At 42.6% G+C, this 25,638-nt stretch overlaps 1 protein-coding gene across 1 annotated transcript in view; it reads left to right on the top strand.

Annotated features, from left to right (window-relative positions):
- The window catches only part of lipia (lipase, member Ia), a 29,852-nt gene extending 5,452 nt beyond the window's left edge, over nt 1-24,400 (top strand). The window contains exons 3-10 of the mRNA XM_069889105.1: nt 1,727-1,835; nt 3,502-3,603; nt 6,165-6,254; nt 10,466-10,621; nt 12,053-12,145; nt 12,375-12,486; nt 18,943-19,116; nt 23,612-24,400. Coding sequence (XP_069745206.1) covers nt 1,727-1,835; nt 3,502-3,603; nt 6,165-6,254; nt 10,466-10,621; nt 12,053-12,145; nt 12,375-12,486; nt 18,943-19,116; nt 23,612-23,702 — 927 coding nt within the window. The 3' untranslated portion in view covers nt 23,703-24,400. The remainder of the gene's footprint in view (nt 1-1,726; nt 1,836-3,501; nt 3,604-6,164; nt 6,255-10,465; nt 10,622-12,052; nt 12,146-12,374; nt 12,487-18,942; nt 19,117-23,611) is intronic.
- Nucleotides 24,401-25,638: the final 1,238 nt, after the last annotated feature.

Here is a 25,638-nt window from a genome sequence, read left to right as displayed (position 1 = left end):
AAATCACAAAAAGCAACATACCAAAAAAACCAGAGATCTTCCTTCTAAGTAATATAAGAAATAGAGAATTTGGACTCGATTTGGATGAAGCACAAAGAAGATTTGTTATGATAGCCCTAACTGTAGCAAAAAAATGTATTATGTCAACCTGGAAATTAGAAGACAACTTGAGAATACAACAATGGTACATAGAAATAAATAAATGTATTCCATTGGAAAAAAATAACATATAATTTAAGAAATAACATCACAATATTCAAACAAATATGGGAACCGTACATGGAGCACAACAGAGAAGTCCTACCACGGACCTCCGCCACCTAAAATGACAGAAGGAGAAGACAACGAAATGAATTGACCCAGTATGTAAAAATAAAAGACTCAAATTTCTTGTTTATTTTTATTAAGTGACGACATTGTTTAACGGGTTTAACGTATCATATAGATTGAACTTTGAATAAATGGGGGGGGGTGAGGGAGGGAGGGAAGGGGGGAAAAAGGGGAGAAAATGACACTATATATTCAAGAGAAAAATGTCTATATGTATTTTGGTCAGTATGGTTCATCGTGTGAAAAATAAAAAAATTTAAAAAAAGAAAAATTTGGACAGGTACATGGATGGGAGGCGTATGGAGGGATGGAATGATATGGACTGGGTCTAGGTCAGTGAGATAATGCAGAATAATAGTTAGGCACAGACTAGAAGGACTGAAGGGCCTTCTTTGGTGCAGTAATGTTCTATGGTTCTATGATGGAAGGGAAATCAGTTTGTGGAATGGCCTTTTCTCTGACAGGATATTTTCCCAAGTGCACCTGTAAATAATTAGTAAGGGATACAAGGGCTGGCCATATTTCCTTAAGTTACTGTTTAGTTTGCAACTTTCTAAGATCTTAGTTAGACCCTACTTAGAATATTGTAGAAAACATGATGTGTTCAGTTCTGCTCACCTTATTACATGACAGATGTTGGTGCAGATGAGATTTAAAAGGATTGGAGTGCATGTCTTATAAGGACAGGTTGGGCAACAGAAGATGAGGGGTGACCTGATAGAGGTATACAGGATAATGAGAGGCATTATCATGCAGATGGCCAGAGGCTTTTTCCCCACGGCTGAACTAGCTAACAGGTGGGGTATTGATTTGAGGTGCTTGGGGGTAAGTTCAGGGGGATGTAAGAGGTAAGTTTTTCATGCAGATAGTGGCGGGTGCATGGGGCAAGAAAGGGGGGTGAATGGGAGGGGAGAAGTCCAGACCAACAGACAAAATGTGTTAATTTGTGAAAGAAGGAAAAGGGGTATGAGAGAGAGAGAGAGAGAGAGAGAGAGATGGAGCTTGGAGACAAGGTGAGTGATTGGTGTTCAGAGAAAAAGAGAGAGAACTGGAAGAAAGGAGACAGGGGACAAAGAGAGGGTGGGGGTGGGGTGTTTAACAGAAACTGGAGAAGTGAATGTTAATGTCATCCAGTTGGAGGGTGCCCAGACGGAAGATGAGGTGTTGTTCCTCCTTTGGGTGGTCTCAGTGACGCAGTGCATATATCATTGGATGATTGTTTCTCCCCACAGACGCAGTCTGACCTGCTGAGTCCCTCCAGCCTCTCACGGTTCTCTCAGATTTCCAACACCTGCCATCTTTGTGTCTCTCTCCACCTTACTCAAGTAACCTTCCTTTTGTCTCTTGTTTGACGATATCACTTCATTGTCTGTCATTCTTTGCTCTGTTCCCTCAGAAGAATGGCGGCTCCCTCAAACTGATTCACATGATTGGTGTGAGTCTCGGTGCTCATGTATCCGGATTCGTCGGAAGCATGTTTGGTGGAAAGATTGGCCGGATAACCGGTGAGGAATGTGGAGCCATTTCTTTGGGAAAATTCTGCAGATCTCTGAAATCAAAATAAAAACAGAACATGTGCGGTCAAGCAATGTCTGTGAAGAGGAAACAGCAATGACATATCATTAAAAAATAGGAAAATTCAAAGGTTGAACAGATCTTTAACAAATATAGACCACTATCTCATCCTTTCCCACCATTCTGATCCCAAGCCATTATTGACCTCTTTTTCTTGGTGTCCACAACCCAATATCATCTTCCCTGTGTGAAGAGTAGGCCTTGAACTGTGTGAAAGATGATGGTACCACAGATTGAGATTTAGTGAAAAATCAAATTCCTTTTCTCTTGAACTTCCTTGTACGTACTTCCCTAACTGGAACATTACTCCAGGACCCCCTGGATCTCTCTGCACTATTGTAATATCACACTAGCACTGCCTAAACTGCAGCAGTGAATATTTATCTCTCCTTTTTTATTTCTCTCTTGTGGTAATATAATTTATACTTAAAACCGCAGAACACTACATCTTAGAAACAGGCCATTCAGCCCATCTAGTCTGTGCTGAAGTATTTATTCTGCTTTGTCCCATCGACATGCACCTGGACCATAGCCCTCCACTCCCCTCCCATCCATGTACCTGTTCAATCTGCTTCTCCTAGAGAGCAGTTAATCTATGGAATTCTCTGCTGAATGAAGCAGTAGAGGTCGTCTCATTAAATGTATTTCACTCATTGATAGATTTTTGCCTAACCAGTAAATTAAGGGCTCTGGGGGAAAAGGTAGGTTGATGGAGCTGAGTCTACAGCCAGAGCCAATGTCATGTTCTTACATGACATTGAGCCCAAGGGTCCACCATATCTGTGCTGAAGTCTTGTCCGGGAACTCTGAATGTGGAACAGTGGTTGGAGGAAATCAGGGCAGATTTAAAGGGATATAGGCCATTAGCAGGCAGATGGGACAGCTGAAATAGATAACTTGAATGGTTTGCATAAACCTCCTATGATTCTTTGAAAAGTGAACTGGAAAGTCTTTTGGAGAAATTGGACTGAATTTGGAGCAAAAAACTAAAAAGCTGGAGGAACTCAGAAGATTGAGCAGCATCTGTGGAGGGAAAGGAACGGTTGCTGTCCTGAGTAGAGACTCTATAACCTGTATAAATTTAAATTTAAATTTAGACATACAGCACGGTAACAGGCCCTTTTGGCTGCCCAATTACACCTAATTGACCAATAACCCACGGTTTTTTTTAAAGAGTGGGAGAAAACTGAAGCCCCTGGAGGAATCCACGCAGACACAGGGAGGAAGTACAAACTCCTTACAGGTAGTGCAGGATTCGAACCCCAGTCACTGGTGCTGTAACAGAATTGTGCTAACCGTTGCGCTAACCATGCCGAGGTGAGGGGGAGAGTCAAGCAGATGATGCAGGTGAGGAGGGGTTAATGATTAGGCAGAACCAACTGTTGAAATTTGAGAACTTCTTCACATCAGCTCTTATCCCTCCACTCTCTCAGCCTGGATGTGGGGTCTCAACACAAAATGTGGACAGTTGTTTTCCCCTCAACGAATGCTGCCCGACTGGCTAGTTTGTGCTGCTCTAGGGTTCCAGTGTCTGCAGTGTCTGATGTATGTGCTTTGCTGTCATTTATGTTTGCTGGCTACACTTGTTTTGGACAGGATTAGATCCGGCAGGACCTCTGTTCCGAGGGAAGGGTAAAGCTGACAGATTGGATGCTTCGGATGCACAGTTTGTCGATGTCCTGCACACAGATATTGATGGTATTTTAAATTTTAATTAACATTTTTAATATAGACATACAGCATGGTAACAGGCCCTTCTGGCCCATGAGCCTGTGTCGCTCAATCCCTGTACATTTTGAACAGTGGGAGGAAACCAGAGCACCCAGAGGAAACACATGCAGATGCGGGAAGAACATACAAATTCCTTGCAGACAGTACCAGATTCAAACCCCAGTCGCTGGCACTGTAACCGTGTTGTGTTACCCGTTACGCTCACTGTGGCACCCGGTTACTTTACTGTCTCCATGTTTTTACATAAAGATGGGGGAGGTGGGGGTTATTTGGGGCCTTAAAACTTTGGGAGATTTAGCCACACTGTAAGTTCCCAATTTCAGTTTGTTTTTAACCCATCCCATTGAAATTCCAACAAGATCACAACAAATTGGAGGATCAAAACCTTATATTCCACTAGCAGTCTCCAACCAGATGGCATCAATACCTCCCAGCTCTTTCTCTTTCCCTATCCCTCTGTCTCTCCCCTTCATCTCCTCATCCCCCTTCCCTTCCTTCTCCTATCTTTCTTACCTCAGCCCTGTCCCTCATCACTTTTGTGATGGTACACCACCCAGCCTGAAAATGCCCGATCTCGTCTGATCTCGGAAGCTAAGCAGGCTCAGGCCTGGTCAGTACTTGGATGGATCAAGCCCCACCCAGTTGGGTGTCAACCACTCTCCGGAATATAAGCCTACTGCAGCCACAGCCAGCCTGGCTCTGTGGAGTCTTTGTGGATTAAATTGTGGTGCACTGTTAGCCTGTTGTAGAGTCTTTATCTTTGTGTGTGTCTGATTCTGGCTAACAGTGCACCATAACTTCACAACTTCCTTCTCTTCTGCCATCCCACCAACTGTATATCCTCTTGCCTGTGAGCCTGTGCTCCTGACCTTTCCCCTTACATCCCCCCCCTTTCCCCACCTTTTTATTCAGGCGTCTACAAGTTTTTTAAGATTCCTAACGAAGGCCTCTGGCCTGAAAAGTTGACTGCCCTTTACTTCCTACGGATGCTGTGTGACCTGCTGAGTTACTCCAGCACATTTGTTTTCCTGCACTCAACCCCAGCATCTGCATATTTTTTGGAATAGGGAGCATTCTAGCACAGTCCAGGCCCTTTAGCCCATGATGTTGTGCTGAACTATATACATCTACTCCACAACAATCTAACCCTTCCCTACCTCACACCCACAACCCTCTATATTTCTTTCATCCATGTGCTGTTTAAGAATACTTGTTTAATTCCACTGAAATAACACAACCCAACAGAGTAATCGAGAAATTCCACACAGAAACAGGCCCTTCGGCTCATCGCGTCGACACTGATCCATTTACATTGTTGGAATTCAGACACCAATTAAATGTAGCACATTATAAAATGTACCATTGACTTATCTTTTAACCATTTTTCTTTATGGGTACAAGACCATAATTCAGAAACTCATGAACTCTTTAATTACCGAATTCTTTTAGCCCACTTCACAGTTCCCAAAACCCATGAATTGTAGTCAGACATTCTGTGATTTGGATGTCCTTGGTTAGGGTAGTTGTTGTTCTCTGGACCAATCACTGGAGAAAGTACCTTATTACACAGTTCCTTTAAACTTTCTGGATATTGCTTTGATTTGTCCAGCCCACCACATCTCACAAATTGACTCCTTTGCCTGACACGAACATGTTTCTCTCCTTTTAGGAAATGTGTGAGGGGTCTCAAAATGCTTTTGCCACATGCATAAAAGCAGTAGGAAACTAAGATTTTTGCTTCCTGAACACTTTGGGGTATATTTTATGGATTTTGGTCTGCTGATCATGAACATCACCTTAAATTTTTCCTATCGTGTACTTTTTTTTGATACAACCTATTTTGTGATTTCCTGTCATATTTTAAGTCTACTAGTACATTGCCCACAAATCAAGCTGTTTTGGTCAGTCCATGCATACCTGGGCATGCCCTCAGAGCAGGTGCTATGCAAATGTTGTCTTAGGCCTGGGCATGCTTAGTCAGGATAAATGTAGACAGGCTATAAAAGCAGCTCACATATACAGTTGCTGTGCATTACATTGATTGTAGATTGAATGCATGTTGATGCACATGTTCTTCAGGCAATAGCATTTATGTCTCCAGGAAGATTCAATACAGCAGAACTGTCTCATCAATACTGTAACAGCTATGATACATCCTGTTACATTCGTAGCGAGTATATGTTTAATGCTAAGTTCAATTGAAGTTAATTTAATGTTTCTCCAACTTCCTATGTGATACAGTAAATCTGAAATTATCTTTGTGTTCAGCTTGAAGTTGTCTATAGATAATCCACAATTTTTTATCATGAAGCAAGGGGAGAGGGGTTAAGGTGGACATAAAATGCTGCCCTTGGCAGTGATGCCCAGATCTCAGAAAGAATAAATAAATATAAAAGGTCTCACCCCTGTGGCAGCCTGGGAAGTCCGACTGAAGCCCTCCATCTTGGCCCTGCATTCCACCTTTGAAGTTTGACATTTTTTCTCATCGATATAAAATGTATTAATATAAAACTGGTTTTCACCTGCAGCACTTGGCTACCGAGACATTTTGGGGCACATCGATTACTACGCCAATGGAGGAACTGACCAACCAGGGTGCCCTGCTACCATACTGAGTGGTTTGTATTGACTCCAGCTTTATTTGTGGGTTTCTTTCAGAAGTGGGGAAAGCTTGTCGCTCATTGTGAGCATTCACTCTATTTATTCCCTGACCTTTGTAAAATTGACAGGGACTTTAGCCCTTCCTGTCTGCAGACATTTGCAGAGAAACATTGCACTGCTGACAACTGCCCTCCGTGTAAACAAGAAGAAGGGTGGACGCTGGTACAAGAGGTGCATTTAAGAGACTCTTAGACATATGGATGGAAAAAAAATAGAGAGTTATGAAGAAGGGAGGTTTCACCACAACATCGTGGGCTGAAGGGTCTGTACTGTGCTGTAATGTTCTATGAGAGAGGAGATTAAGTTATTGAGTCTTGTAGGTCTTTGGCCCAACTTGTCCATGCCATCCAGGGTGCCTTCCTGTATTGGACCCATTTTTGACCCACATCCCTTGACAGCTTTCCTATCCATGTACCTGTCTAAATGTCTTTAGACGTGGTAATTGTCCTTTCCATTACTCCTTCATCTTGTTCCATATCCCCACCATCCTGTGTGAATAGACCTGCTCAAACATCTTTTCAATGCCATAATGTACCCACTACCACAGTTTACCCAGGCAGTTTGTTCCAGATAGAGACAACCCTCTGAGTGACAAGATTATCCCTCCCGTTTAATTTAATTTAATTTAGACATACAGCATTGTTAAAGGTCCTTCTGCTCCATGAGCTCATGCCGCCAAAATACCCCAATTAACCTACCACCCATGTACATTTTGAAGAGTGAGAGAAAACCAGAACACCCAGACAAAACCTATGCAGACATGGGGAGATCATACAAACTCCACATAGACAGCTCCAGCTTCAAACCTGTGTCACTGGCACTGTGATAGCATGGCACCAACTGCTATACTAACCATGCCATCTTTTTCCATTCTTTCCTTCTCTCCTTAACCTATACCCTTTACCTTCAGACTCTCCTCTGCTTGGATGAAGACTGTAACTATTTTATAAACCTCTGTAAGGTGCCCCCTTCAGCCGACACTCCAGGGAAAATGTCCAGACTTATCCAGTCTCTGCTTGTAACTCAAGCCCTTCAATCCTGATAACATTCTTCTGAATCTTTTCTACACCTTTTTCAATTTAATGAAATCCTTCCTACAGCTGGGTGACCAGAACTGCACACAGTGCTCCAAGAACAGTCTCACCAATGTCTCGCACAATCGTAACATGACTTCCTTGCCCCTGCATTCAGTGCCATGACCAATGAAGGGAAGCATGGCCCTTCTCCACCCTGTGTGAGGGTGTTTAATCATTGGGCAATACTTCACTGCAACCAGCAACATCAATTTTCAGCACAGGGAAATCTGTCCAAGGTTCAAGGTTCCTTTTATTGTCAAGTAATAACACATTAAAAATGTAATGGATATGATATGCTTTAACTTCTGCCTGCCATAAGGCAGACAAAGAGTTGCCATTAGTATTGCCTGGTGCCCCTTGCAGTACAAGAGAAAGGGAAGCAAAATAGAATCACTTCAGAGTCACTGGAGGTCCGTAGATTCGCCTACAGTGCTCCCACAACCTCTGCAGCCACACAGACTCCTGTTTGATGCATCAGCAAGCCAAGCTCCAATAAGAAGCTGTTCTATAACTCTTGCCTTCTGTGGGTCATTCATTAACAGTGTTTGAATCATGAACAATGCTGGTCATTGCCGAAAAGGAGCTGTAGGAAGCAATTTCTCACTCAGGAGCTTATATTTTAAACAGAGGACTACTTATGTTGCTCTGCGATAAGATAAACATTGACCATATGGGTCATTCCCTTGCCTTGCGTTGGAAGGAGGTCTAATCTACATGTTTGAGCAGTGAGTTTACATTCTGATGCTGACACAGCAAATGAGGGAAGACCTTGGTCAGTGGTTGTCTGGTATGGTCAGGGGTGGACTACTACTGAAGTTACATTTAGCATTTATGAAAGGATGTGCTGACATTGTGAGATGATTCAGAGGAGGAGGTTCTCAAGGATGATCCAAGAAAGAAAGGGTTATCATATGAGGAGTGTTTGACAGCTCTTGGCCTGTACTTGTTGGAATTTAGGAGAATGAGGGGGATGGGGGGAATATAATTGAAACATTTTGAATGTTGAAAGGCATGGATAAGGTAGATGTAGAAAGGTTGCTTCCCATCATAGGAGAGTTTAGGACAAGAGGGCCCAACTTTAAGATCAAAGCATGTTCACTTAGATCAGGGATGTGGAGGAATTTCTTCAGCCAGGGTATGGTGAATCTGTGGAACTTGTTGCCACAGGCAGTTGTGGAGGCCAGGTCATCGGGTGCATTTAAGGCAAAGGTTATGGGGAGAAGGCCAGGCAGTGGGGCTGAGTGGGAAAATGGATCAGCTCACAGTTAAATTGCAGGACAGACTTGATGGGCTGAATGCCCTATTTCTGCCCCTATGTCTTCTGGTGTTATTCGGTTTTGTTCAGCCTCCATAGATAATGTTCCCACGGGATTTCCACTCCCACCTCTCCCCTCCCACCCCCCCCAGAACATTGAGGGACTGCCCTGGGTCTCCACAAGTGCAATGCTTGCCTGATTAGCGATCTTCCCAAACTCACCCAGTGTCCAGTGTCTGCCCACTAGCCATTGGGAGTGGGTCCCAGGGCACTATGACACAGGCTCCCAGCTGGTGGGTGAGGTTCAGCACACTGTGGCGTCTGACAATTTGATGGAGCATGCTCCATGTCCAGAGATCTCTGGCCTTGGTTGAACTATGCCTCTCAGCTTACTAGATGCCACAGTACATGACATCCACACGACCATCAAAATGTAAATATATTATCGATGCAATTTAAAATGAAGAGAAAAACATAATGAAAAACCAAAAACAATGAAATACATATAAATTAATTAAATTGATAATTGGCAGGTGTTCTCTTGCATCTAAAGGAACAGACACTGAATTAGATCAGGTTAAAACACATATGTCTGCAGACATCGTGGTTGAAATGAAAACACAATACTGGAGAAACTCAGCAGGACAAATAGTGTACTTAATTTAGCAGTATCATTTCAATTCCATGCCCCACTCCCACGCTGATATGTCTGTCCCACGGACTCATGTACTGTCAAACCCAATCACCCGTAAATTGGAGGAACAGCACTTAATTTTCCATCTGCGTACGCTCCAACTGGGATGGCATTAACATTCGACTTCTTTGGTTTCTGCTGGCCCGCCCCCCTTTCTCCGTCTTCCCCATCCCTTTGTCTTCTTTCTTCCAGCTCTCCTCCCCTTTCCCTCTCCATTCACCGAGCCATCCCTCCTCCCCCATTTGCTGCTGTGCCTTCCTTCCCTTATCCAACTATTACTTCCTGCCTGTGGGTCTGTGTTCCTCCTCCTGCCCCCCACCCCAACCTTTTATTCGGGTGCCTGCTGACATTTTGTCCATACCTTGAAGAAGGGCTCAAGCCCAAAATGTTGGTTATGTATCTTCATCTATGCTTATATAAAGTGCACTCCTTCACCTGCTGAGTTTCTCCAGCATTCTCCAACATCAAATTTCATGACTTGTTTATGACAATAAATTCTGATTCTGATTCATTGTGTTTTTACTTCAACCATGGTGCAGACTTCCGTGTTTTGCTCGTTGTTCTCCAACATATCCAATGTTTTGCTCTTCAGTCCTTCATCAAGGTATGAGCAAAATGTAAGCAGACATGAAAATTGATGATTGGTTATATATCTTTATCTTTGCTATATAAAGTACATTGTTTGACCTGCTGAGTTTCTCCAGCATTGGATTAGAACAGGACTAACCTGTACACATTCAAGCAGGGATCTTCCTAGTGCAGGGGCTGGATAGAGGAAGAGATTCACGTTGGTTCTCCAACTTCAGGGAAATTCTAACTCTGTGATCTGTTGGGGTGAAAGGTGGGGACTTCTGCCATTCCATAGGATTCTTGAATCTCCCTTTGGTTATGGAAGTAAAAAATGTGAGGTTCCGTCTGGAAGGTGTTTTGGTAGAAGATGCAGGCGAGACCTGGCTCCATAATCGGCAGTGCTGGGTCACACCAACTCATCCAGAGAGGAGCCCCAGTTTTCCTGCCTTTTGCATTCTAGATTTCCTTCGGTCTCGGCATCTTTGTGTAAAGTGGAGCTCAGAGCTGAGTCCACACTCTGTTGTGGAGGCAAGATGTGGACTGAACTTTCCTTAACTCTTGCATTACTTCCAGGGAAAAAGTATATGGTGTGTGACCATCAGAGGTCTGTCTATCTGTACATAAATTCCATGGTCGCCCCTTGCAACATCACCGTGTATCCGTGTGAATCGTACACAGAATTCCTGGATGCCCGTTGCACGCAGTGTGACCCCACTCTTCCGATATTTGGTAAGGAATTACTTGCTTGAGACTTTTGGCCAGTTTCCTTTTCACATCTGATTATGTTTAGATGTGTCTTCGCTGTGTCACCATTTTATCTCTCTCTCTTTCTTTCTCTCTTCTCATTCTCTTTATCATTTATCAATCCTCTCTTGGTCTTCTCTCTTGCTCCCCTTCTTTCTGTTGTTTCTTTCCCTTCTTTCCCTCCCTGCTCTCTCTTTTTAATCCCTCTCTTTCTTTCTTCCTCTCCCTTTCCCTACCTACCCCCTCTTCTCTCTCCTGCTTTCCCTCTCTTGCTTCGCTGGTGAATGGGAGCAGGAGGTAACCCCCTCATGCATAACACTATGAAACATACATGGTTATTGCTGTTTGTGGGATCCCGCTGTGCATTACCAAGCATGCACACATTCCTCCATTGCCACAGCAGCCACACCTCCTAATGTTGATGAGTTTGAGATATCTTGCAGTCAAGGAAATTTGGATACAGTGTCATAGAGTCTCACGACATGGAACAAACCCATCTTGTCCATATTGACCAACTTGGCATTTTGGGAAGTCATGCTTGCTGCATCTGGTCCCTATCCTTCTAAGCCTTTACTATCTGTCCAAATGTCAGGATTGTACCCCCTTCTGCTGTTACCTCTGGCAGATCATTCCAGGTCTCTCTGAGTGAAAAAAAGTTGCCCCTCAGGTCCCTCCTGAATCTCTGCCCCTATCGCCTTAAACGTCTGCCCTCCAATTCTTGAACCATCTAAGTTTAGACAAACAGCACGGTAAAAGGCCATTTTTTCCCTTTAGCCTATGCTGTCCAATTAAACCCAATTAACTTACACCCCTGCTACATATTGAAGGGTGGCAGGAAACCAGAGCCCCTGGAGAAAACCCATGGAGACTCAGGGAGAACGTACAAACTCCTTACAGTCAGGGCTGGGTTCAAATCCCGGTCCTGATCACTGGCACTGTAACAGCATTGCACTAACTGCAACACTACCCATGCCGCCACAATCCCCTGGGAATGTGACCATTCAGAGTTCAAATTTATTGTCATACATCCATGACATCATATACAACCCTGAGAATATTTTTCTTGCGGGAAAGGCAGAATTACCACTTAATGTTAATGCAAAAAGATCTATACAACGTACACATGTAAACAAATAAAGAAATGTAAACAAACTGACTGCAATACAGAGAGGAAAAATCAATTTAATGCAAAAGTGACAGCCCTTTAATGAGTCCCCGACTTAGTTTGTTGTTGAAGAATCTGATGGTGAAGGCATTTTCACTTTCCTGAATTCACTTTGGCCTTGGTACACTCACTTAGTAATTCTGGTGTGTTGCCCAGGAGGAAATCGGATCTGTATTGTTGCTTGTGAGCACTGTTGTGCCATGGACCCTGTTACTCACCTGACCCTCTTTATGGTCTGATTTTGGATGCAGGCTATCACCTTAACAAGTGGATCAATAGCAGCAGTGTCATGAAATATCCAAACAAAGTGTTCTTTCAAACCTCCCCTGAGGAGCCATTCTGTAGTAAGTTGTTATCTGCCATAACCCCAGTCACTTTGTTCCATTTCTACATCTCCAGCTGTATTGCTTCCTCCCCATTTCCCTCACTCCTCAACTCATCTCTCCTGTGACCCCTTCAACCAGAGCGACCTGCCTTCTCCTTGCCTCATGCCCTCACCTTTCTTCCCGTCTCCCTCATCCCTGGGAATCCAGCTCGATCTTGAACCATGTTCTCTGCATTTATGTTGTGCAGTGTATTATTACCTTTTGGACATCATACCCTGGAACAAAAATGCCCGTAGAGGCTACATTACGATTAAGCTCACAGGAGACAATGGAATGGTGGTCAAGTCTAAAGACAATCAGTGAGTATGCCATGTTTCTAATTGTGCATGGACCCTGCATTTGGGGATGTACCACAGAATATCTCTCGGGGTGACTTCTCTGTGTCAGGACCTTCTCCCTCCCCACCTGTCTGTTCCTCTTGACCTTTTGCAATTATCTGATGTGCCCTCAAATCCACCTGTGATGTTTTGCTCTCTCATTCCCTGCAGGAGTGAATTCCGCATCCTCACTGCTCTCTGTTAGAACCATGGACCCATAGAACACTAGAGCACAGAAACAGGGCCCTTTGGCCCTTCTGGTCTGTGCCAAACTATTATTCTGCCTAGTCCCACTGACCTGCACCCAGTCCATAGCCCTCCATTCCCCTCCCAACCATATACTTGTCCAAATTCTTCTTAAATGTCAAAATTGAGCCTGCACTCACCACATCAGCTGGCAGCTCGTTCCACACTCCCACCACTCTCTGTGTAAAGAAGATTCCCCTCATGTTCCCCTAAACTTTTGCCCTTTCAATCTTAACCCACAGCCTCTGGTTTGTATCTCACCTACCCTCAGTGGAAAAAGTCTATCTACAGTTATTCTGTCTCTCCTCTTCATAATTTTAAATACCTTTATCAAATCTCCCCTCATTCTTCTACGTTCCATGGAATAAAGTCCTAATCTGTTTAACCTTTCCCTGTAACTCAGTTCCTGAAGTCCGGGCATCATCCCAGTAAACCTTCTCTGCACTCTTTCTATCTTATTGATATCTTTCCTGTAATTAAATGACCAAACTAGTACTGCACACAATACAGTACTCCAAATTTGGCCTCACATTTTTCGTGCATTTCCATCTGGATTTCCACCTTATGATGAAGGACACCCAGTCATGAGTGCAGAAGCCTACCCTTTCTGTACTAACTATCAGCCACCTGTTCACATCAATCCCACGCTCCTCCCATTTTATTCTCCTCACATTCCCATCAAACTCCACCCCTCCAAATTCTACCCCTCACATACATTCTGGGAGTAATTTCTGGCAGCCAATTAACCAATCAATTCGCACGTCACATGGATATGGGAGGAATCTAGAGCTCCTGAGGGAAACCCTGCATGGTCACGTGCAAACTCCACACAGGCAGCACCGCAGGTGGGGATTGAACCAGGGCTCTGGAGCTGTAAGCAGGGGGTTGACCTACTGTGCCACTGTGTCATGTTTAGGACATCAATTTTTAAAATTCCAATGGGGCCCACCTTGAAAATTGTGCTTTAAATTCTTTTCTCCAAAGAAAATCAGTATTGGTATTATACGTCGACCATTCAGAATTTATAGATTCATCCATTTTGCTTTAAGAGCCCCAGTACTAAATTTTAAATGTTCTGATTGCACGCTGACTAGTTCTGTTTGTCTGTGGGATGGGTTTGAGCAGGGGGGGAAACAAACAAACAAACGTGACGTAAAAACATGGTGCTAACCTAAGGAAACAATATGGTACTTTTTTGAAGGTCTGGCAGCCTTATTTGAACTACATAGGGGTGCAGTTGTAGTGTGAACCACTGTGCTTTCTCGCCCTGCTCTGCCCTCCCATTTCGCTCCTCCATTGGTGAGGGAGTGGAAGGGTTCCATCCTATTCTAGCCAGGGAAAGCTACAGAAAAAGGAAGGCAGCCTATGTGCTGGCTACCGTGATACTTAATCCCATAAATCCCCAAATATAAGTTTCATACCTTTGTTGTGAGTGTCTTGGTCATTGTGTGTAAGTATAATTAGTTTGGTGTTAAATGTTTAATGTCAGGGGGAAGGAGGGGGGAAGGGAGAAGGGAATAAAAAAAAATACCTCAAACTCCATAAAAGGACTGTAACGAATTAACAAATATAAAATTGAATTAATGTGGATATCGTTGATAATGATATTGACAATTTTTGGAGTTTGTGTGGAAAAACTATAAAGAAAATATTTTAAAAAACACGATGCTGGAGAAACTCAGGAGGTCAAACAGCTTAAAGATGAAGGTACATAACTAATGTTTCAGGCTTGAACCCTTCATCAAAGTAAAATGTTGGCAGGTGTACGAACAAAATGGTGAAGGGGGGAAGAGGGGCAGAAGGAGGAGCACAGGCAGAAGATAATAGGTGGATAAGGGAGGGAGGGCACACCAGCAAATGGGGAGGGGGGATGGGTCTGTGAATGGAGAGGGAAAGGGGTGGAGAGCTGGAGGAAAGGGATGGGGAAGAGAGGGAGAATGAGGAGTGGGTCCAGCAGAAACTGAAGAAGACAATGTTAAAGCCATCCAGTTGGAGAGTGCCCAGACAGAAAATTGGGTGTTGCTCCTCCAATTTGCAGGCGGTCTAGGTTTGACAGTGCACAAGACATGTCAGTGCAGGAGTGGGGTGCAGAATTGAAATGGTGTTGCTACATAAAGTACACTGTTTGACCAGCTGAGTCTCCCCAGGATTGTGTTTTTACTTCAACCATGGTGTCTGCAGACTTTCGTGTTTTACTTCTCTGACAAAAGTGACAATTTTGTCAAAGAAATTATAAAAGTAAATCCTGCTTTTGAAGCAAAAACATAGCAGTCACTGGATATTTGGAAAAAAATGGAACATATGTAAAACCCCCAAACGGCCAGGCAGCATCTGCAGAGAAAGAAACAATGAGATCCAGTTCAGCGACTGTAAGCGAACTCATTGTGAGGCTGGTTGTAAGTTTCTTCCCAGACTCCATCTGCTGGGGAAGAGAGATACAGCCATCTCCTCTTCCCTGGGTTACAACAAGCCCTGGGATTCCTCTCTAGTAGTACCAGCTACCTTCTAGAACTCTGCAACCTCTTCTTGGTCAGTTGTACACTGGAAAATGGCACACATTGGGACTAAAACTCGGTTTGGGTCCAAATTAATATTTTATTTTTGCACTTATCTTTGTTCCAAGATTCAAGATTCAAGATTCATTTTCTTGTCATTGTAATAAAACAGTGTCATATTACATGAATTGATTTTGTCTACTGTAAGCCAGACAGATTTGCCATCGGCAGAAATTGCCTGATGTGCCTCTTACAGTCAGAAAAAGAGAAGCAAAGGAGAGTCCCCCCAGAGTCACAGAGCATCTATAGATTCACCTCCAGTGCTTCCACATCCTCTGCAGCCACACAGTGTCCAGCCCAAATTATTGGCAACACAAGCTCCAGATCCGAACCTCAGACAGGGTCAGGAACTCATCAGTGCCTTTGTCACCCCTCGCATCCCGGTTCCGATACCTGGTATCTCTTCAGCCAGTTTTGAGCCAATCTCCAGCAGTCCGCAGTCCAATGCTAGTCTCCTGACAGCAATCTCCACTGAGATGATATGAGAGTTTATTGTCATAGCCATGAGTACAATGTACAGATGCAATGACATTCTTACCTGCTGTAGCCACACAGGGACATCGACTACAACAGTATACATAAAATTACCACAATATGCCAAGATGGAAAAAAAAATAATAAAAATGATAAATGTCCTAAAATCTGGACTGCTCTGGGATTGGGTGGGTCCGCAGTTTTGGATATTCCAGATTCTCAGGCAGTATTTTAAAGTTCATATTTAAAGAGAATAAAGAAAAGTCAATCAGGAATATTTTGATGGTTTATTAATGGAATATTTTTTCATGTAAAATACAAAGAACAAAAAAAAAATACTCTCTCAGCCACGTCAATACGCACTTGGTTTCCTGCACCAATGAGGTGTGGCTCAATGCTAAATATTCCCACACAATATCTCAGTCCCACTGTAAGTGTAGGACACACCTTACCGATAACTCCTCCAGCAATGTCCACATTTCGCGACCTGGCATAGAGCAGCGATTGATGTTAGGACCAAGGAGCAGAGACCATGCTGCTGCATGTGGTGGGCTTTTAAAGTGCTGTAAAATGAGGAGACCCGCCCAGGAAATTACTAATTGATTTAAAGGGAATAGTGGTTAGGTGTGCACTAATGGATGGGCAGAGCCCAACCTTGATTGGCAGGTGATGCGACTTCTGACTAGGTTCTAGACAGAGAGGTCACATGACCCTCCACAATCTACACTATAGGGAGAAACGACATGGTGCTTCAGTGGTGGCAATGGTGCTACGTAGCAAATTAGAAGATTAACATTACAGTATATGATTCCGGCATCAAGGATGTGAAAAGACTACACACAGTTTTCCATTGTTTCTAGTTTAATGTTATTGTGAATAAGTTGAACAATTTCAAAAGCATCCAAATCAAGTGCATAGGCGTACATAAAAGCCTGCCAAATTTTAAAAGTTTTAGAGTTTTTGAGAAGTCTGAATTCTCGGGTGGTCCAGATTTCTGGCATCTGGGTTTTCGGACTTTTGATGTATTCAAGGATAGATAATTATTACAGGTATTCACAGTTACGTGAATTTATTGTCAGGGTGAGGGTTGTACAGGAACCTGATAGCTGTTGGAATAAAACTGCTCTTGAACCTAGAGATGCTGGTCTTCAGACTTCTGTACCTTCTGGCTGAAGGGAGCAGTGAAAAGAGGTTGTGACCAGAGTGTTGGGGGTGCATGATGATGTTGGCTGCCTTCTTGAGGCAGCGCCTCACACAGATGAATTGATAGTTGTCGACTCACAGAAACATAGAGCACAGGAAGGGGCCCTGCTGACCCAGCCAACTGTGATGCCTGCCCTTGTCCCACTTTGTTGCTCCATGCCTTTCCCATCCCTGTTAAAATGCCTCCCCACCATGGCAGTATATCTGCTCCGTCTTCTCCTCTGGCAGCTCACTCCAAATCTTCACCATCCTCTTATTGCTGCAGCCACACAGGTATGTAAGATGCACCAACTATAATACTATATATGACATGACCACGACATGCCAAGAAAGAAAAATAGGCAATAAATATTCAGTTGCAGTTAGTGCAAGAAAAGAAGTGACACTTTGGTGGAGCTGATGGATCTCTCAATGGTTCTGGTGTAGTTTATGGTGAGTTCCACACAGTATGCTAGAGAATCTCAGCAGGATGAACTCCAGGTTCTGCATTCTCCTTCCTTTCTGTTGTTTGGTCAGGGTTAGGGTAGAATGGGGAGGTTCAAGAGTGCAACAGCAATCTCTCCACTGAAAAATCCTTGCATTTGTAAACGGTAGCTTTAAGTTACCACATCTGCTCAGCTCTGGTAGATTTAGAGCAGCCATTCTCAAAGTAGGCGGTTCTGCCCACCTGGGGATGGTAGAAAGATCCAAAGGGGCAATGAGGAAAAAGGGGGGGAAATCCCAACGTTTCCGACAATCTCAGCCCACAACATTCATCGTGCGCTATCCCTTAGGTGAGGAGGGGATGAGGTTGACTGCCTGGGATGGGGACGGCTGGGGATGGTGACTGCTGGGATGGTGGCTGTCTGGGATGGTGCGAAATAGCAAATAAAATGGTTTACTATGTTTTATTTGTGAAATACATGCACTTGTTTATAGTGTTAGGTTAGTTGTTGTTTTAAATTTGCAGGAGGTGTGTGTTCATTATATGTGTGTGTGGGGTGAGACATAGAGGTCGGACACTATGGGTGTGGCCCGGGAGCCAAGGGGGCAGTAGCCCGAAAAAGTTTGGGAACCACTGATTTCAAGGCTTCTCCCAATACCGAGGCAGGTTTCTCTGGCAAAAGATCTGCTTTACTGGCTGAGTTTACTCAGCTCTTGGGCTGTACTCCTTGGAGTTTAGAAGAATGAGAACATAGAACATAGAAGATTACAGTACAGGTCCTTGATGTTGTACTGACCTATACTCCTACCAAAAAACCACTCCCTACCTCATAACCCTTTATTATTCTTCCATCCATGTGCCAATCTAAGAGTCTCTTAAATGTCCCTTGTACCAATCTCCACTGCCATCCTGACAATGCATTCCAGGTTCCCACAACTCTCTGGGTTAAAAAAAAACTTGCCCCTGATGTCTTCCCTGAACTTTCCTCCCTTCATTTGTACAGATCTCCTCTGGTGTTTGCTACTCCCATCCTGGGAAAAAGATGCTGGCTGTCTACCTTATATTTATTCTTCTCATGGAAGCATTTTGAATGTTGAAAGGTCTAGACAGAGTAGATGTGGCAAAGTTGTTTCCCATGGTAGAGGAGTCATGGACAAGAGGGCGCAACTTCAGGATTGAAGGGCGAGCCCATTTAAAACAGAGATGTGGAGAAATTTCTTTAGCCAGAGAGTGGCGGACCTCTGGAATTTGCTACCATGGGTGGGTGTGGAGGCCAGGTCGTTGGGTATATTTAAGGCAAAGATTGATAGGTACCTGAATAGAAAGGATATGGGTAGAGGGCAGGGGAGTGGATCTGAGTGGGAGAATAGATCAGCTCACGATGGAATTGTGGGACAGACTTGATGGACTGAATAGCCAACCTCTCCTATATTTTATGGTCTATTTCTGCTACAGTTTCAATTTGAAAGCATCCTCATCACAATAGATGGTCTTGGGAAATGTGGCGAAGCTCTGATATCTGTTTTACTTTCACAGCTCTGCAAAATACTTTGAACGGTTCAAGGAGGTCACTCTCCTTGTGAGTGTCGACAAAGACCTGGAGAACATCACCAGCATTTCACTCACATACAGCTCAGCCAAAGTAGTGGAACACAAACTAACACTGGGGATTCTCCGCCTGAGGCTGAGATCGCTCAGCTACCCCACCAGGTCAGACCCAGGGTTCCTTCTGTGTTTGGGATGGCATGTGGAGAGAGAGCAAGAAAGAGAGAAGGAAGGGGAGATGGATAGGGTGAAGGAGGAAGGGGGAGAGATCAAGGGGATAGTAGACAGAGAGGTGAAGGAAAATAAGATGGGAGAGGCAGTCAAGAAGTGGGAGAAAGGCTGAGATTAAAAAGAGGTGGAAGGGGAGAGAGAAAGAAGAAGAACTAGGTGCAGGATGGGAGTGGAACATTAGATGGAATCATGGAGAGTTACAGCAGAGAAACAAGCCCTTCAGCCCAACTTGACCAGACTAACCAACCTGAGCCAGTCCCATTAGCCTGCATTCAGCCTTCATCCCTCTAAACCAGTAGTTTTCAAACTGTAGATTCTAAGATCTTCTCTAAAATTCTAGTGACAAGGCTAGAGAAGATGTTACCATATATTATCTCTGAAGACCAGACTGGATTCATTAAAAATCGTTATTCCTCCTTTAATATTAGAAGATTGATGAATATTATTTACACTCCTTCACATAAGTCTTCAGAATGTGTTATTTCACTAGATCCTGAGAAGGCCTTCGATAGAGTAGAATGGCCTTATTTATTTACAGTTCTTGAAAAATTTAATTTTAGTCCGATATTTATATCTTGGATTAAACTTCTTTATAATTCCCCAGTTGCCTTGGTTTTTACTAATACCCAAAGATCGCCATATTTTCGATTATTTCGGGGCACCAGGCAAGGGTGCCCCCTTAGCCCTTTATTATTTAACTTAGCTTTAGAACCTTTGGCAATTGCTATAAGAGAAGCACCCAATATTACTGGTATTATTCGTTGCAGGGATATTCATAAAGTATCACTATATGCAGATGATTTATTGTTATATATTTCCAATCCTGAAAATTCTATTCCTGCAGTTTTATCTTTATTAGCCCAATTTAGTAATTTTTCGGGATATAAACTGAACTTAAATAAAAGTGAATTATTCCCTTTTAATGAATGGGTTCCTATTTATGATAGTTTGCCTTTTAAAATAGCTAGAGACCATTTTATATATTTAGGGATTAAGATTACTAAAAAACATAAAGATTTGTTTAGGACTAATTTTTTCCCTCTATTGGACCTGATCGGCAGTTTAATTACCAATTGGTCACCATTATCCCTATCCATGATAGGCCAAATTAATGCTATTAAGATGATGATCTTACCTAAATTTTTATATATATTCCAAGCTATACCTATTTTTGTTCCTAAATCTTTTTTTGATAAGGTCGATTCTAAATTGTCCTCGTATATCTGGCAAAACAAGAATCCTAGATTGGGGAAAAAATATTTACAGAAATCTAAACTAGAGGGAGGGTTGGCATTACCCAACTTTAGAATTTATTACTGGGCAATTAATATTAGTTACTTAAGGTATTGGTTGAATTATTCAGAATTATCTCTAAATCCCCATTGGGTAAATTTGGAAATTAAACCGATACAAAATTTTTCAATTAGCTCTATTTTGGGAGCTGCTCTCCCTTTTACTCTTACTAAATTATATAAACAAATTGATAATCCAATGGCTAAACATACACTACGTATATGGTTTCAATTCCGGAGATTTTTTGGCCTAAGTCATTTTATCTTGGAAACTCCTATTGTATTAAATTTCTTTTTTCATCCCTCTCTAATTGATCAAGCTTATTTACTCTGGAAAGTTAAAGGTATAACATGCTTTTCGGATTTATTCTTGGATAACTCTTTCATGTCATTTGAACAATTATCCATGAAATATGATTTACCTCGATCTCATTTCTTTCGATATTTGCAGATTAGGAGTTTCTTAGTTTCGACTTTACCCTCTTTTCCCAATCGGGAGACTACGACTGTTTTAGAGGATATACTATATTCAAAATTACCTCCAAAAGGTGTGATATCTAAATTATATAATATAATTACAAAAATAAATTCTGGGACTTTTGAAAAGTTTAAAAATGATTGGGAAAGAGAACTCAACCTTTATATCTCCAATGAAAATTGGAATAAAATTCTGCGACTGGTAAACTCTTCTTCTCTATGTGCAAAACATTCACTAATACAGTTTAAAGTTGTTCATAGAGCTCATATGTCTAAAGATAAACTCCATCGCTTTTATTCTCATATCGATCCTATATGTGATAAATGTCAATTGGAAATAGCTTCCCTTACACATATGTTTTGGTCCTGTCCCTCTTTACAGAATTATTGGAAGGAAATTTTTTCCATTATATCTACTGTTTTGAATATTGATTTACAACCACATCCCATTACTGCAATTTTTGGATTACCTATGATAGATTTGACTTATTTATCTCTTCCTGCGGATCGTATGATTGCTTTTCTTACACTAATGGCTAGAAGATCTATACTATTGAATTGGAAAGAGGTTAATCCTCCCACTGTTTTCCAATGGTTTACCCAAACTATACTATGTTTAAATTTAGAGAAAATTAGAAACTCTGTCTATGAATCCCCTTCTAAGTTTGAGTTAACCTGGCGACCATTTATTCAATATTTTCATTTGTGGTGAGTTGATCTGGCTCTGTTTTCTTTCTATGATTATGTATGATAATTGGGCTGTAAGATGAGATCGGAGTGATCGGCGTGGTTTAGCTATATCTGTAGGTTTTTTTTTAGTTTTTTTAATTCAGATTTGTTTTTTCTTCTTTTTTGGGGTTTTTTTTTCTCTTTTTTCATATATTGTTATTAATTATATCTTTTTTTTTAGAGATAGTTCACACCCTAAACTGATCTAAAATTTTTTTTTATGATATATTTTTATTCTGTAATATTATTGTTTAATATCTCTGTATTAATTCATTACTTACTATGTATTTTTTATCTCTTTGAACTGTATGTGTTTATAAATTATAATAATAATAAAAAGATTGAAAAAAAGTTTTCAAACTGTCCCCCTAAACTCACAATCCACCCTAAGCAAATCCAATTCCATAAGTGCTCTGTGATTAGTAAGGGGTGGTATGTGAGTGGAAATAAAAAGGTTTGAAAACCACTGTTTTAATTGTACCTAATTGACTTGTTATGCGCAGAGTTTCAAAACTCCAAAGGAAATGGACCAATGACAATTTTCTCATGCAAAATATTTCAGTAACAATTGGGTCTAGAACAGTGGTTCTCAACCTTCCCTTCCCACTCACATCCCACCTTGAGTAATCCCTTACCACTCACAGAGCACTTAAGGCAAAGGGATTGCTTAAGGTGGAATGTGAATTTAGGGGGGCATTTTGAAAACCACTGCTCTAACTGCGCTAAACCTTTCCCATCCATGTACCTGTCTGAATGTCTTTTAAACATTATAATGATCCACACCTCCAACTCTTCCTCTGGCAGCTGTTGTTCCACATACCCACCACCCTCTGTAAGAAAAATGTGCCCTCAGTTCGACAAAATCTTCCCCCTCTCACCCTAAACCTCTGACCTCTAGTTTTAGACTCCTGTACCCTGGAGAAAAGGCTATGACCATTCCCCTTCCCTGTCCTTCATGATTTTATAAACCCTCTTTTAGTCCCTTCATTCCAGGTAGAAAAGTCCCAGCTAATCCAGTCTCTTCTTGAAACACAAGCCCTTCAGTCCCAGTAATGTACTTGTGAATTGTCTCTCACCTTTTCCAGCTCAATGACATCTTTCCATTTCAATTCCCTGCCTCATTCCCTTGTCAACAGGCCTACCCATGGTCCTGTGCATGGCCAGTCTGAGATCACCAGAAAATTGGAGGAACAGTACCTTATCTTCTGACTGGGCATCTTCTAACCGGATGAAATTAACGTCAACTTCTCCAGTTTCTGTTAGTCTGCTCAACCCCCTCACCCCAAGCCATCTTTCCCTATGTCTCTTTTCCTCTAGCTCTATCTCTCTCTCTCTTTTCTCCCCCCGCCCCCCCATTTCAATTTCCTCACTCTGTTTTCACTGAACTCTAAACAACCTCTGGTCCCCCATTCAATTCTCGTAAAAAATGTCAGCCCAAAACCAAGTATAAAATACAAACCCAGAACTGCTGGAAGACCATCGTCTTGTGAAACCCTTTGGTCTGCCTGAAACCTGTTAGTCTTTCAGCATATGGGGATGTCAGTGAGGGAATGCTGCCAACTGGCACAATCCAGGCTGTAGGAGTATGTGCTGAGGGACGCACTGAGGCTTGGCACAGCCAATGCAAGGGCGTTGTGGGGAAGGACCACAGTCTAGAGTCCTCCCATTACTGGGCACTGAAGGGCTGAGACTGAGGAACTTGCTCAACCAACAGAGGGGGAGTAATAACAAGATGCCAATGGTGCTAGTAGCAAATTATAGGATTAAGGCTACAATGTACAACAATAGAATGTTTGATTATGACACCAAGATATAGAATGACTTCATATAGTTTTCCTTTGTATGTAGTTTAATGTTATTGTGAATAAGTTGAACCATTTCAAAAGCATCTAAATCAAGTGTTTGCTCTCCTTGGTTTCTTTTGCTCTCAGGCCTCATGTGTGCAGATATGATGTGGCTCTGGAGAGAGACAAAGAGGTGACGTTCCAGCCTTTCGAATGCCAGGTGCAGGAGATGCCCTAGAGTTTAACAGCATGGGAACAGGCCCTTTGGCCCAACATGCCCTTGCCAACTCTGTGTTCAGTTCATAACCCTATAAATCTTTCCTTTCTGTGTACCTGTCCAAATGCCTTTCGAATATTACAGTTATCCCCGCCTTTACAGCTCATTCTGTCCACCCACCACCCTCAGTTTGAAGAAGACGCCTCTCAGGTTTAATTTAAACTTTTCCTCTCTCAAGTCTCATCTTAAATCTATGCCCTCTAGTTTTTTTGAATTTTAAAAAAATGTGGATTAAAGGCCCTTCCAGTCCATGAGTCCGTGCTGCCCAAATACACCAGCATGACTTATCAACCTTCTAACCCTGTACATCTTTGGATCGAGGGAGAAAACCGGAGTCCCTAGAGGAAACCCACGCAGGTCATGGGGAGAATATACAGACAGCAGTGGGTCGCAGGAATAGTATTGCTCTAACCACTTCACTAGCCCTGACACCCTTTTAGACTCCCCTACATTGGGAAAAAGGAATCGAGGAGCCCCTCAGCCTCTTACTCCAGGGGAAAAGTCTCAACCTGTCCAGATTCTCCCTGGGATTCAAAACAACCAATTCCAGTCACTTTTTCCAGCTTCATGACCTCTTTGGGTTGAGAGCAGAGGATTCCCTGACATTTTCTTTGCTACTGAAAATATACTTGATGCATAAAATGGACAGTTATAAAACAGGACGTTGTATTGTGTTCATTCACTGAGCCCAGCGCATTGGAGTATTCAGTGTAATACAACCATGGGGTCAATGTGGTCTCAATGCATCGGGGAAGCTCCCCCTCTTTCACTGTCCAGGGGGCGCAGGACCAGAGACCTTGGTCTGTCACGTTGGCTCAGAACGATGATCTTCATCTTGGAATGTGCCAGTTGGCAGCATTCCCTCCCCGACACCTCTGTACATTTGAAGTCCAGTCCACAGTCCATATTTCACTGGGTTGGAAATCTTCCTGCCGCAGTTGATGTTTGTTTTAGCGTGTCTGGAGAACGATCACAGAGGACAGCATTACGACTGGTTGGATGTTCAGGTAGCTGTGGTTAACGATAATGTGTTTATTGTCATACACATTGTAAATGTACAGAGGAAATGACATTCCCACTTGCTGCAGTCATACATCATAAAAATCAACCACTGGAATATTGTAATGTGAACAGTTTTGGGCTTCTAATTTAAGAAAGGATGTGCTGATGTTAGAGAGGGTTCAGAGGAGGTTCAGAAAGATGATTCCAGAAATGAAACGATCATCATGTAAGGAATCTTTGACAGTTTTTGGCCTGTACTCGCTGAAATTTAGGAGAATGAGGGGGGGGATCTCATTGAAACATTTTGAATGTTGAAAGGAGTGGACAGAGTAGATGTGGAAAGGTTGTTCCCTATGGTGGGAAAGTCTCTGATAAGAGGACACAACTTCAGGATTGAAGGGCGTTCACTTAAAACAGAGATACAGAGGAACTTCTTTAGCCAAAGGGCGGTGAATCTATGGAATTTGTTGCCACAGGTGGTTGTGGAGACTAGGTCATTGGGTGTATTTAAGGCAGAGATTGATAGGTTCTTGATTAGACAGGGCATCAAAATTTAGGGGGAGAAGGGCAGGCAGTGGGGCTGAGTGGGAAAATGGATCAGCTCATGTTTAAATGGTGGGGCAGACTCGATGGGATAAATAGTCTATGTCTTATTGTCTTAGAATCGTATACATTGTCTATCCTTTGAATTTATTATCTCTTTTTAATTTAGTGTGTACTATTGTATTTGTTTGTTTTAAGGACACTCTCTATTGTGCTCCTGTAGAAGGTTGTTAGGATGGTGGCTGGAAGCTTTGCACTTCTCAATCTGAGATTCCGATGGAGAATTGAGATTCGGAAGTTGACCAAGAGAGTTAGCTGTACTCAGGTCATTAAATGCCCTCCTCGCTGCCTT

Source organism: Narcine bancroftii, chromosome 7, assembly GCF_036971445.1.
Source record: "Narcine bancroftii isolate sNarBan1 chromosome 7, sNarBan1.hap1, whole genome shotgun sequence".
NCBI lineage: Eukaryota > Metazoa > Chordata > Chondrichthyes > Torpediniformes > Narcinidae > Narcine > Narcine bancroftii.
Note: the sequence above shows the minus strand (reverse complement) of the source record. Positions and strands in the feature narration are given on the sequence as shown.